At 32.6% G+C, this 15415-nt stretch overlaps 1 protein-coding gene across 2 annotated transcripts in view; it reads left to right on the top strand.

The window, feature by feature from the left end:
- The window catches only part of PCCA (propionyl-CoA carboxylase subunit alpha), a 337827-nt gene that overhangs the window by 120604 nt on the left and 201808 nt on the right, over positions 1–15415 (top strand). For both annotated transcript variants that reach the window (XM_015587373.2, XM_015587371.2), the window contains exons 9-10: positions 6438–6516; positions 12442–12544. In XM_015587373.2, coding sequence (XP_015442859.1) covers positions 6438–6516; positions 12442–12544 — 182 coding nt within the window. The remainder of the gene's footprint in view (positions 1–6437; positions 6517–12441; positions 12545–15415) is intronic.

Raw genomic sequence — 15415 nt, 5'->3', positions numbered from 1 at the left:
TTTGTTTACCCTTCTCTTGTCTTAATTCATAAGCTAGGACCTATAGTAGCATGTTGAATAACTATGGTAAGAGAGGATGTACTTACTTTGTTCTTGATCTTAGGAGGAAAGCATCTAGATTCTCACTGTAAGTACGAGGTTAGCCATAGGTTTTTGCAGATGTTCTTTATGAACATAGTCTAAGAAGTTTCTTTCTCTTCCTAGTTTGTTGAACTCAATGGGTGTTGGATTTTGTTAAATGTTTTTTTTTTTTGCATCTGCTGAAATTGACATATGGTTTTTCTTCTTTAGCCTGTTGATGTGATAGATTACATTAATTGGTTTTTGAAAGTTGAACCAGCCTCACATAACTGAAATAAATCTCACTTGGTCATGATGTATAATTCTCTTTATGCATTGTTAAATTTTTTTCCTTTTAGTCATTTAAGTTTTATACCTAGATATTCAATTTAATTTTTAAAAATATTTTCTACTTTTCATCATGATCATTTTCCCTTTAAATCCTTTTCCATACTTATAGTGTTTGTAATATCTGTAATTTGTAATAGTATTTATAATAGCTCTTTTAAGGTTTTTCATTTCTGAGCTTGTGTTGACTGTTTTCCTTCTAATGCGGATCATATTTTGCCTGTTCATATGTCTTTTAATTTTTTATTGGATTGTAGACATGAATGTTATATTGTGTGGTTGTATTTTGTTATTTTTATTTAAAGAATGTTAAAGTTTGTTTGCTAGGTAAGTTAATTGCTATTCAGATTAATGCTTTTTAGGCTTTTTTTTTTTTAAAAAAAAATAGCTTTCTTAGGGCAAGCCTAGTATAGCCTTGTCTTGTATTCTGATGCAACAAGTATATATTAGGCCATTTGTCTCTGTCTTTCACACTTCTTATCCTTGAGTTCATAATTTCTATTTCATTATATGTCTGTGATTCTTAGTATAATGTTAATACTTAGTATTTTAGGTAGGAGAGAGAAGTAATCTTATATATATTTTTAAAGAATTTCAGTGACCACTGTGTAGTTTGATGGGACCAATTACAATGCTAGGGAGTTCTGTTAGATGGCTACTGCAGGAGTCCTGTGAAGAGATGATGGTAGTTTGCGATTATGGAGATAAAGAAAAGTAGAGGAATTGGAATTTAAAAAAAGACTTTATAAGACTTGCAAACTATCCAGCAGTTGTATCTTAGTCATAAAGTCCAGGAACCTCTTACACAGGGTCCTTAGCAACGCATACAAAAATATTCATGGAAGCATTGTATTTATAAATCTGAATGTCTATTCACAGTAGAATGGACAGTGCTTCAGTATGCTTATACAGTGAAATATATTACAGTAGTAAAAATACATGATTTACAACTTATGAAATTAATAATTAGTACATTTACTTAGTAACTATAATTTTGCATGCTATTCTCCAGGCACTCTTTTAGCTGGAGAAACAACAGTGAGGAAAGGCAAAAAACTGTGTCTTCAGTTTTTTAACTTATTTTGCTGCAAACGATGTAGAAATTATTTAAAGCAGGAATTTATGTGTTTATTATTACCACTGTATGGAATATTGTTTTACGGTTCCAAGAGTCACTGTTTCCAAGAGTCACCATTTCCAAGTGTCAATAGACAGATAATTTTCTAATAACGAACAGAAGTTGATATATTTTTTATGAGGAAATTGAATGAACACCATCTTAATCAGGTAATGAAACCTAACTTCATCAGGAAAAAAACAAATGAACTTTTTCCCCCTTTCTGATGTGATGTAAGAATGTGAGTGTACAACATTAGCTATGTAGTGCCTTACATTTTTTTTTTTTAATTCTGAATCTAATAATGAGGAAACACCCAGGTAAATTCAAATTGTAGAATATTCTCTATAGCAATCAGCTTGGATTTTTAAAAAATAACACTTTTATTAAGGACCCTTCCTCTCCACGCCCCTCCCCTCGCTCCCATTAAAAAACCCAAACCCAAAAGGAGACATTAAAGGAGAGTAAAGGAATGTAACAAACACAATGCATAATACTTGATTTTCCTATAGTTATTATGTACAACTTTCATCTGGGAATTTCTTTCCTGTCTGTCTTGGATGTTCTTTTCCTTCTGGTTCTTTTGTTTTCTGGCGTCCCATTATGAGAGCTTATTCTGTCAATCTAGAGGACTGTCCTACTCTCTGAAAAAGGAACCTTTCCTTTAAGAAATAAAGACCTAGTAATTAATTATAAATTTTTCATTTTTAAAAGAAGACCAACTTAGGAATAGGACATTTGCCAAGAAATATTTCACTTTTTCCTTCTTTTTACTTTTACTTCTCCATCAGTCATTGTATTCCATGAAATTTTAATTCAAGAACCTGAGGTGGAAAAAATCTATAAATTCTTTATTATAACTCTTATGACTATTGCATCATTAAGGTGTTGTTTCATCAGCCTTTAAGTTATCAGGTTGGGCTGCCATGTAAAAGAGCAGGTTTTGCTCGAAGAAGGAGGTTATTTATTATGTCTTGTGTAGCTCAACTTGGTGCTATCAGTTGGTAAAATAAATTTCTTTAGACTCAGAATCCATAACTAAACAGGAAGTCCTTTAGCTCCCTAGAGTCTTCTTTTGTTCCCTTATTGTCTATATCCAAATTATGCTGACTCTACCTCTAAAACAAACTTCAAGTCTGTCTTCTATCTCTGTTTCTACCAGCAGGTCAAGGCCACAACTCTCTCTCCCCTGAACCACTGCAGAAAATTTCCTAATCAGTCTTCTTCTTTCCACCTTTTACAATACATACCTGTAGAGCAGCCAAAGTGATCTTTAAAAACACTACATTAGGTCATGGTGCCCTCTTCTTCGTAATCTTTCCTACTTATTCTTTCTGTCAGTTTAAGTACCAGTTTTCTCAGAGAAGGCGTTTCAAGGAAAAGTAATGCTAATCAGAGCCCTTTGTTGTTTTTATTACAGCACGTACCACCCACCACTTCACATGTTACATATATATGTTAATGTATGTACATGTAAAAGAAGATATGTATATTTAGGTGCATGTATATTTATTTATAGTTCTTCACTAGGTACTAAGTACCATGAGATCAGAAACTTACTGAATTGTTCATCTTTGTATTTCCCAGAGCCAGATCAATGTTTGGCATATAGTATTTATTCAGTAAATACATTTGAGTTGATGAATGAAAATTCTATGATAGTGTTAGAGGGTTGCTGCTTTATGGTGGAAAGCAAGACATGCTGATTGCTGGGAGGAAAAGAAACCAGAGAGATATCTTGTCCTACAGTAAAACCTGCCCTGAAAGGTTTGAGTACAGAAAAGATGAAATAGAAACCTTGTAGTACTTTGGTACTAAGTTTCTGTATTTTCTTAAATATTTCACTTTTTTTTTTTTTTTCTCACATAGTACTTAGATTTTTTTTTGGAAGCATCATGCAGAAGGTAAATAAGGAATAGAGACTTTCTGCATGTTGGAGTGTTAGGAGGAAAGTCCCATATATTTCTGAGTCTGGGGCTATGAGGTCAGGTAGTGGGAATAGGCATCCATTGAGAGAATGGTAAAGATGAGGAAAAAATTTCAAACAGCACTAGGATCTGAGTTTTATTTTTAAAAAGCGATCTTTCATACCAAGAGATTTGTCTCATTTTAAACACCTTGGATAATTTTGTTGTGATAAGGGAGGTCGTTTTTTTTCAAACGTATGTAAACTGAAGAATATGAAATTAAAGAAAGGGATTATAGACAAAGCTGAAGGCAGAGGTAAGTACTCCAATAGATGTTTTTAAAGTGTAAGAGAACATTAGTGGATATTTCATATCCAGGCTGTGTAAAGTGAGGGGTAGCAATAGCTATCAACTCGATCATTTCTGATTTTTCCAGGAATGTTAACTTTTGACTGAATCTTTTTGTTTGCTTTTTCTTTCACTTTCTGGTACCCCATGACTTACACTAATCAGACTGCAGAGACATGATAAGAAAGTAGGGATGAGGGACTGGACTTTATTGATATTATTTAATCTGAACTACATGGAACATTCATTTCTCTTTTCTTCAGATAGCTAGGTCTTATTTTTCTATGGCATGGTGACAGCATAGAAATATGTACTGTCTGAAATTTAATGACTATTTTGGTGTAAGAAGTTGAGTAGAAAACCTTACCTTTATATTATTTTCAGTTATATCTCAAAAATTAGGTTCCTAAGTTTGTGACTATAATCTCACCAACTTCTATCAGTTTCTCCCTCTTTCCCAATTATTTTATATTTGGCTTGTTAGATTTTTGTCAGGGAATCTTGCCTTCCTGGGTTATATGTATTTACAGGTCTTATACTGCATCACCTCCTTTTGGGGGACCATATTGTAATTGCCTTATTATATACTACATAATAATATATTATACATTGCCTAACAATTTCTCACCTTTTCTGAACATAAAATCATTTCCAGTTGACAAATTATTTTATGTGTTGTATTTCCTCATCTAGTTCTCTGTGAACAAGGACAATTTCCCAGTCCTATTTTGAATCTCACAAATCACTATACAGTCCAGGGCCCATAGTGAATAACTAAGAGATTAATATTGGAATCAAAATAACTGCAAATTTCCTAATCCTCAGAGAGAGCTAAAAATAGTAGATTATGGAATATAGATATCATACATTTTGTGGTTTCTTGTTTACTTGGATAGTTTTTGATGATGAACTGCTAACATTTTTTGTGGGGAGGTATGGATGGACCTATTTGTTTAAGAAAAGACTTTAAGCTGTCGTGAAAAGGATTTCTCAGGCATGCCCATTTCTAATTTTTATGTATTGTTTCTTCACTGCTCAAAAACAGGTGAATTTTTCTTTATCGATTTAAATTTACTTTATGTGGCATTCATGTGAGGCTACAGCATTGAATGGGACAAATATTCTTATCAGTCTCATGCAGGAACTGTAGCATACAAAAGTATGTAGTGCACTCCTCACTCCCTTTAGCTTATGTTTTAAGTTTTCTTTTCCTCTATCCTACAGATCCTCTATACTTCAACTGAATTGTCATTTCTTAAACTTGTCCTATGCTTCCCTACCTGTTTTGTTTCTGCTATTCCTGCCTAAAATGTTCAAATCCTGCTCATCCTTCATAGCCTTATATAAATGGGCCTTTCTGGAATATGCTTTAACTTAATCCCTTTGTTCTTACTTTCTTATGGCCCTTTTCTGAATTCCCAATAATAGAACTATTTGGGTACTTTTACTCTTTCTTCCTAGATTATGAGACTCTCAGTGTGAAACAGTATGTTAATTTTTCTTCTTCTCTCTGTACTTAGCATTCCTTTAAAAATGCTACCCCACATAAACATAACCAACATCAGAATTAAAAAAAAAAATTGAATTAATTATGAAACATTTAGGAAGCAAGTGCCATTTTAACTAAGCTGAAGTTGAGAATGATGTTTTGTATATGACCTTTGGCCCTCTCTTCCCTTTTCCCCTAAGATCCTATAGCTAGAGTTTAGTGCTAGTAGAGCATCACAGAGAAGGAAGAGTCCTTTAAGAGTTCGCTCGTGACCTCTTCTTTCTTCAGAAAAGATCATAAACAAGCGTTCTCAGACATGAAGATCTCTATTTTGTTTTTCAGAAAACCTCTAAACAAATAGACTTTACAGCTTTTTTTTCCGATAAGTTGTTACAAATGACTCATGCTATAAAATTTTTACTTTATAATAACTAATTTATTCAATTAACTATTTTATGGTTTCATCTTCTCTTATAAAACTTTACCTGGAAATGTTCTTTGTTTTGGGCCTTACTTTGTATTTTTTGTGTTTTCATAATACCTGCTAGTCTAGGCATTTTCTGTTGTGTAAATGGAATAGTACAATAGCATCTCTATTGATATTAGTGAGCCCTGGAACTTCTGCTTCAGACCATAGTATAATAGCTATGGCTTGACTTTCCCCAAAACTATCATGTCAGTTATTGCTGGTAAAAGCCGCAGGGGATTCCTGTGACTTTTCAGATAAAAATACCTCAAGTACTTGTAAATCATTACTTTGGAGACAAGGGAATTTAATTTGTTATGCATGCCAACAGCAATTTTGGGGAATCTTAAGAAAGTGTGTATTTTCTTAATGCTATATATCTTTGGTTGGTTAATACTGTATCTACTTTCATTTTTGGAATTCATTATCATAATTTATTTATTTTAACTTTTTGTTTTATTACTGGGGAAAATGTTATATTTATTGATACAAATAGTATTTTTCTTTTAAAATGACCATATGCTCATTTTTAAAATGTATACAAGATCATTATTCTGGTGTTATTTTCCTGACTCTAAAGAAAGGAACTTTTAAATAAATTAGTTATTGTCTTCTGCGTTATTGAACATGTGGTCAGTTGTCATGTTCATGCATCCAAATGATCAAAGTCTGAACTTCTGTCTAATTCTTCCCTGCTGTTAGGCTACCCTGTCATGATCAAGGCCTCAGCAGGTGGTGGTGGGAAAGGCATGCGAATCGCTTGGGATGATGAAGAGACCAGGTGAGATGCTGTCCAAAATATACTTTTGATGAAAATTGCAGTTACTCGAGTTTTATTAAACTGACAAGTAAACAGATACCAAAAGCATAATGGAATAATTCAGTAACCATCTGATTTTACTCTTTTAGATAAAAAAATATTGAAATTATGCAGAAAACTTCTTTATATTTTGATGATTATCCTATTATAGAAAGATTTTTACTTTTTTAAACAATAGTAAAGGATTGTGTTTTCGTTTTTATTGTATATTTAAATATTAGTCATTCTGTTTTCTACGTAAAAATTACTAACATTTGGCTGTATAATTCTGAATATAGTAAAAGATTTGAACTGAATATATTTAAAAGCAGTCATAATTTCATGTTTATGTATTGCTCAGTGTGCAGATTGCTTTCCTTTGCTTGTCTATAAAAGTGGTGAACAACTTTGACAATTATATAGTGTGAAATATATTTCCTTTTGAATTTGAAATTCTGTGTCTTTTATGCAGTGTACTTTTTTGTAAATTTAGAACACTAAATTTATTAGTAGTTCCAGAAATTAAAAGTAACTTTTAGAACAAAAAATTAAAAAAAAAAACCCCAGTGCATTGACGATACATCATGGTGATTAGAAAATAATTTTTTGAAAAACTGCCTAGGGACTCTATTGAGATTTATATTTTTATTTTCAGGGTTGGCAACAAGAAGGATTTATGTCATTTTTTAAAAGGAGGGGATGAAAAAAAAATCACCGGATACTTATTAATGTTGCCTTTCTTGCCTTTTCTCTACCCCAAAATAATTCGGTCTTCTAAATGGTTATTTCCGCTTTCTCCCTTTCTACCCTTTTTTCCTTTTCCTTTCTTCCCTTCTCCCAAAAATCTCTTAATGACAAATCTGGAGTAGTTGCTGTGATAGTCACCCAGTACAAACCTAATTCAGAAATTAGGTTCTAAAGTGAACAAGTAAGGTAAAAATTTCCTAGAGGCAATACATTACCTTTTAAAACCTATAAAAAGACCCTGCGTGCATACTTACACAAGTAGTTTTAAATGCTGAAAGAAAATTGTCCCAGAATAGTATTGTTTCTTTGGTTGAGTGTTAGAGAAAGTTAATTGGCTTATGTTGCGGGGTAATGATATATGACAAATACAAGTCTTTAAACCCCAGTCCCATCCTCACAGTGGCACTGATACCAGATATTGATTGAGGTAATATCAGATTCTCCTCTCTCATCTTAGCTTACCCAGCAAGAATAAACTTGTTGCATGGATGGCAGTATTTATTGAGAACCTACTGTGTGACAGACACTGTTTTAATAAAGTTCCAGGAATACAGCAATGAACAAAAACAAAACAAAATAATTCATTCTTCCATGCAGTTTAATATACTAAATCAGGAGTTCTTAACCTTTGAATTCACAGACCCATACAATTCAGGCGCGGTTCATTCATCTGGAGGAAAAAAAGTGCATTTTTCTGTAACATCTAACTGGAATTTAGTATTTTCCTTTAATCTAGGCAACAAACTATGTTAACAGTAGTAGTAGTATCTGTGGAACTTTTCACCATTTAGGAAATCATATATAGTATTATCATATTGCAGTTATAGATATCTGTGTTATACTGATTATTAGTTTTGTTGGAGCTTATTAATAACGACATACCTTATGTCCCCCAAATTAAAAAAATATTTTGAAAAAATAAAAATATAAAAATATGGAAAAAAATGTTGATACTTGTATTTCAGTATAATTTTTTTCTGTGCAATCTTATGCATTTTATTCATTTTAAATCACTTTAAGCCTTATTTTTATAAGAGGTTCATACGCTGCCTGATTTTGCAGTAGGTCTCCACGGCATAAATAAGATTCAGAAAACCTATTTTAGTAGGAAGAGACAAACAATGAGCAAAATCAAAGTAAATCATAAACTACTGTGGAGGGTGATAAGTAGTATAAAAAATATAAAGGAGGAAAGGAAGAGACATAAGGAGATTCGGAGGGAATTCCCATTCTAAACAGGATGTCAGGATTGTCCTCACCGAGAAGGCACATTCTAGCAAGGAGGAAAGGATCCAGGCAAGGGGAGAGCAAGTGCAGAGGCCTTGACCCTGGAGCGTGTCTTGAGGGGTCCAGAAACAACAAGGTGGCCAGTGGTGGAGGGAGGGAGGAGTAAGAGGAGATGGGGCAAGGGGTTTGGGTGGAATGGAGGCAGATTATGCAGGAACTTGTAGGCCATTCTTAGTGCTATGGGGAGCACTGGAATGTTTTGAGAAGTCACAAACATGGAACTTCGACAAATATCTAAAATTATTTACATTTTTTTAAAAGAAAATTTCAAACATACTAAAAAGCAGGAGAATATAACGAATTTGTATATTTGTGTCATCTGGATTAACCAGTTATCAAGATTTTGTTTGTGATTAGGTTTTAAAAGGATCACTTGGCTATCTTGAAATAAACTTAATGGACAGGAGTAGATTCATGAACTATGGAATCAGAGAAACCAGCTGGGAGGCTGTTGCAATAATCAATGCAAAAAAAGTGAGGATGGTGGCTTTCATCAGTGTAATGGTGGAGATGTTAAAAAAAGAGTTTAATTTTGAAAGTAGAGGTAACAGTATTTGCCGAGTGATTGGCTATAAAGAGTATACAATAATGATTTGTAGTCCCTGTTTAAGTTATCTTATTTTTTGCTCTTATTCCCTATTTGGTCTTGGTGTTGATTTATATGCTGCAACACAGCTTTACTTGAAAATTTCTTGGGGAAAATCTGAGAGGTTAAGGTCAGAGTGAGGGCTTTTAGATTCAAAATTGAAGAATGCTTAATTGAAGAATGGTGGTTCTTAGCTTCTCTCTGGAACTCTTTGTCTGGCTTGATTCCTTTTGATAGTGGGAATTTACTTTTATATTACAGAGCGTTGATTAACTATATGAAATGCTTGAAGTCAGGCTGGCTGGTTGCTGCATGTGAGTGGAAACAAGCACAAGGAGAGGAGTCATGCTTAGTCCCATTTTTACCACATAATCTATTTTATTTGGCTTTTGTCTTTCGAAGTTGAGGTGTTGAAACTATCTCATGCATTATTTGTAACTCCTACGTGCCAATGGACCTCTCAATGAGTGGGATGGGATTCCTCACTGAGTTGTGGCTTTAGACTTCTTACATAGGGACAAGAGGTCCAAGGACAGTTGTTTCAAATCCAAGTGGAAGCAATATCACTTTTTATGATCCAGTGTCAGAAGTCACACAGGTTCCCTTATACCATATTCTGTTAATTACCAGTTAGCATAAATTCTTTCTAGATTCAAGAGAAGAGGAACCAGACTCTGCTTCATCGTGTGAGAGTGGCAAGATTATTAGAAGAGCATGTGGAATGGGAAAAGACCATTCCATCTTTGGAAAACACCATCTGCTACAGTCTCTTCATAGGGAAGAATGATGTAATAAAGATATTAAACACAACTTAATGGATTTATGAGATGTGGATTTTAGGCACTTTAATTTTTTTCTCGTTTTCCCCTTTTGTACGTATGGCACTTACATAGCATTTTCACCAAAAGCCTTAGCACTTACTTTTCATTATTCTTCATAGGATCTCAGATTTCTTATCAGTCATTTCTCCAGGGCTACTGTTAGTGACATATTCTTTTACAGTGGGGATTACTCTTCAGTTTCTTGGCAATGCTGCTGTTAACCTATGCTTTTTACTTTAGAATTTGGTATTTTCAGAAATCACTATATTCATATATCGTGCAACTTTTGGTAAATAATTTAACCCTTTCTTGGCCAGTAAATGGCACATCGATTCAAAATTTGTTAAAATAACTAATAAAAATACATAATTTTCTATCTAAAAATATTGCTGTTTTCAACTTGATAAATCATCTCTGAAATTTTGTTAAGATTAACAGAAGTATCACACTATTCAACTTAATGATACATGCTCCTCATTTAAAAAGGTTGCTCTCTATCCTCTGTTTATTTGGAAAAATCAAAACTACATAAAAATTTAGAGGATGGTCCAGAAAACACCCATACATTTGTCTCCTTGAGTCACGAACTTTTAATATCATGCTGTACTGTATCTACTTCTTCTTCCTTCCTTCTCTCCTTGAGAAAGTGTTTTTGCATTTTCCATGAAAATTTTAAGATTCTTTGGAAGGAAAACCCAGTAGCCATTGATTGCTTTACTATTTTATCATAAGGAGTGTCTCCTTCTTTTAAGATCTTTCCTAAGTTTTTTTCAAGTAGCATCTATGACTTTTCTTAGAATCTTTAGGATATCTGACAAATTTTTAAAAGAATAAGGTTTCTTGTTATTTTGTTAGGGTGAGAATGACGAAGGCTGTTGAAAGTATACTTATATATTTTCATAATAATTCCTGGCTTTTCCTTATACAAATTTAAATGGAATATTATGGCATGAATGGAAAATCGATCATGTCTACATTTCGGTGTATCCCACTAGAATTTAAGGGCAGTGAAGGCAATTTCTGTTTTAGCTTCATAGTTCCATTACCTAAATATACACCAGGCACATAGTTTCATGATTAGTATATATTTATTGAATGAACGAGTGTAATAAATTATGTTCTTAATGCAGTTTTCCATGAGTTCCATAATATGTTGGTGATGCTTTCAAACTTGATACTTTATTTGGGTGACTTTGGTTTTTCACTCTTGGTGTTCTTCATTTAAATGCAAAACGAAAGCTCTCATTCATTATAGCAGAAACAAACTGTAAAGTACTATGTTTCTTCTTTGTGAATCATCGTATCCCATCTAATAAAAAGTTGGTTATATGCTATTGAAAGCAGTGATTCATCGTGCTATAGTTTCTCTGTGATTTGTAGTTTTTTGACATCTCAACTCCATTCTCCTAAACCAAGGAAGTAATGAAGTACTAAGAAAACCTGATACCTTTTCCCCGAGAACTCTTATAAACAGTAATTTTTTTTGCAATAAGTTTTGAAATATGTCTTTTTGTCAGAGTTTGCCTGTAAATGCTGTATTTTTCAAGCAAAAAATCAAATGAGGTATTTCTGATATTCCCGGATGGAGTGTTTGCATATTAGATAATTGGGAGAATTTTAATGTTGTACATTAAATACAGGTATTTAATTTGAAGTTTAAGAAAATATTACATGTAAAGGGAATGAAATTTTATATTCTGAATACATCAATGAGTAGAAAATAATATACTTAATTAGTTTTAGGTAAGCAAATTTGAGTTTTTAATAAACTGAGCCCATTTTATTGTGTGTGAATTTAGTACAATGTTTTAATTTTACATTTCGGGGATAAAATGTATAAAGCAATAATTAAATCCATATTTTTATTTTCAAAAATTATACTTTTTTAATTATTAATTTTGAATAATTTAAAAAAGATATAATGATCCGTATGGTTGTAGAGGAGTTGCATTTAAAGGTGTTTATTTAAAATATCAAGAAATGTTCTTGAGGATCCTCCTATTATATGTTCATTCTCATCGAGTATATTTGCTTTAGTTTTGCCCCTTGTGTAGTTGGCCAAGTCCTTTACATTTTTGTGTGCATCTTCTGACTTTTGAGTCAAATGGATATGTACTTTTATATTTATTTTATTCGTGGAATTAGGGTGTATTAGGGTTAATGAAAAAGAATTTCATATAATTTTTATGGTTTATTAAAAATATATCATTCTTAACAGTTGATGAAGTAAATGTCAGTATTCCTGTTTTGATATAAAATCTAGGATCAGGGAAGTTAAATCACTCACCTAAGGTCACAGAGCTAGTGAATGGGAACAGTTGTTGTTCAACCAAAGTTAACTTATTTCTACATTAAGTAAATTTCTTTCTGCTTTGTTCATAAATAAGGCAAAATAAACTTTAATTATATTTAATTTATATTAAGGACTGTATTTGTTTTGTTTGACTGTTCTGTTCTCCTTTACAGAGATGGTTTTAGATTTTCATCTCAAGAAGCCGCTTCTAGTTTTGGCGATGATAGGCTGCTCATAGAAAAATTTATTGATAACCCTCGTCATATAGAAATTCAGGTTGGTACATTTTAAGATGCTTTCTAATTATGATGTTAAAATAATATCATTTATTTCTATTGGAATCATATCTTTTCTTCTATCTAGAATGATTGTGAGTTTTTCTGATATGCTTGACTAATTACAAAATACAGACTGTACATAAATTAATCATCTACCTTTGGAATCTGGTATACTTTTTGTCAAAGTGCCAGAATGTTTAATGGGATGGGAAATGATACAAAAGCCCAGCTCCAGAAAGAAGCTGTCCCAAGATGTCTGGCCAAGCTAAGAGAATCATTCAGTCTCTTGAGATCGGGCTATTTGGGGGCATTTTTAAAAGAAAAGTGTCTCTTGTATTACTTCAGTTCACCAGACGTCTGTGTGATTCACTGTGACAGGCATTCTGCTAGGAGCTGGTTGTATAGAGATGAAGAAATCATTTCTTGTACTCAGATTAAAATTTTAATCCAACTGTTAAAATGGTTGTGGAGGTGTAGATTTCAGCAAAACGAAATAAGTTTCTGAAATAAAACATAGAAGAATAAGAAGACAATTTGCCGAAGTTTTCATTTTTCTATCAGAAATGCCTTTGTGCTAATATTACACATTATGGCTATCAATTGATGTGTAATAATTAAATTGATTAAATATCATATTAGAATTCATATTGAAATTTAAGTGTATCTTTGTGGATAGAGAATCAGCAAATTAAGTGGAAGATTATTTGCTGCCCTTGTCCCTTCTGATGGGACATAATATATAGTATCACAAAGTCCTAGATTCTGTCATTGTGTTTAATTATCATCTTACATGGATATTATTTATAGGTAGAAATTATTCATGTAGATCCTCAAATTTTCCAGAGTGGGAAGGATTTGCAAACTTATATAGTTTGTTTTTTTAAAACATTAAACATGATGTATTTCTTTCTGAGGCTAGAATGTTTTGTGTTTAGATATTCTATATTGAAATATCACACATTTACAGTACAGTCCACAGATCTTATATATGCAACTCAATAAAAATTTTTATATACACATATATCTGTGTAACAACCATCCACATTTACATATGGAACATTTCTTTACCTCAGAAGATTCCTTCATACCACTTCCCAGTCAGTCCTTCTCCTTGGCCACCAAAAGTAACTGCTATTCTGACATCTAATACCATAGATTATTTTTGTTTATTCTTAAACTTCATATAAATGGAATCAAGCAATACATACTTGGTCGTGCCTGGTTTCTTTCACACACCATCATATATTTGAGATCTCTCCTTGAGGCGATGTGTTATCATTCACTTTTAACCCATTTCCCATCCGCTCTGAGAATACTCCCCTGCAGTGCTTGCAGCTGCAGTGTTTACCCCAAAATAACTCACGGATAACAGTCCTAACCTTACCCCCAAAGTTTGCCATGAAATAGCTCACTTTTATTATTATTTTCACGTCTCTCTAGTATATCGAGAGTCTTCAGAAACAAATGACATCGTTCTACTTATAGCATTCTGTTTTTAGTAGTGGTATTTCCATTTACAAATTATAGTAATTCTCGATTGCTGAAAATGTCAAATCCTAGAAAATGTAGCGTTCTTACTTGTGATATTAACATTGTTCTCGAACAGTTGTTGGCCAAGATTCATTTGATAAATCCGATTTATGTATACATTTCTGTTACAGTAGGATTAGAGACAAGTTCTGTTTAGACATAACTCTAAGAACAGTTTTTATATTTCATTTTCACATTGAAAAATAGATTTTCTTCAGCCTTAGAGTGTGTTTATATAAAATTAAATTAACACTGGCAGCGAGCTGCACTTATTTTTCTAAACGGGAAATGGGTTAAAAATTGCTCTGTGGTGTTCCATTGTTTGAATAACCCACAATTTATCCATTGGTGGATCTTGGGTTGTTTTGTTTTTTGATATTATGAATAAGCTTCTGTCATTTTATGGACATGAACATTCTTTCAGACATACTGAGGAGAGATGTTGCGTTACACGGTAAGGCTATGTCTAGTTCTTGTAGGTACTGTGGTTGTACTAATGTATACTCTTTCCAGCAATATATGAATGTTGCCATTGCTGCCATCTTTTCCAACATTTGGTATTCTCAGTGTTTTAAATGTTTAGCCATTTTTGCAGACATGCAACAGTATCTTTGTTTTGGTTTGTGTCTCCCTGATGACTGTTGATGTTGAGCACCTTTTTATAAGTTTATTGATGATCTGGATATCTTATTTACTGCTCAAGTCTCATCCGTGCCCTGCCCCTCTTTTTCAAATGAGATAAAAAAAAAATTGAGTTGTTGGAGTTATGTACCCATTTTATGAGACCTTTGCCAGATGTATGTATTGTGCATGTCTTCTCCCCATCTGTAGTTTGCCTATTCGCTTTATTAATAATGTCTTGAGGAATAGAAGTTCTTAATTTTGTTGAAGTCCAGTTTAGGTCCACTTTGCATATGTAGGTAAGAAGCTTTATTGTTTTTGTTGTGATATTTATGTCTGTTATTCTCCTTGAATGTTCTTACTTGGGGAGAAGGGTTTTGTGTGAGGTAGAGTCAAAGAAAATTTTTCTCCATTCTGATATCTAGCTTCTCAAGCATCATTTATTGTGGTGACCATTTGTTATAAATTAAGTGACATTTGGTCACTGTCTTAATTATTTTGGTTTTATCCTAAGTCTAGAAATCTGGTACTGTAAGTGCTCTAAATTTATTATTTTTCTTCAGATAATTTTGACTTTTTAAAATCTATTTGCATTATTTATCCTTAAAGATTAGTATCCAGAATATATAAACAACCTTATTTATTTATTTATTCATTCATTCATTCATTCATTTATTTATCTATCTATTTATTTACTTTGACTTTGAATTGCACTTTA

Source organism: Pteropus alecto, unplaced genomic scaffold (assembly GCF_000325575.1).
Source record: "Pteropus alecto unplaced genomic scaffold, ASM32557v1 scaffold13, whole genome shotgun sequence".
NCBI lineage: Eukaryota > Metazoa > Chordata > Mammalia > Chiroptera > Pteropodidae > Pteropus > Pteropus alecto.
This window is presented reverse-complemented; position numbering and strand designations above follow the sequence as displayed.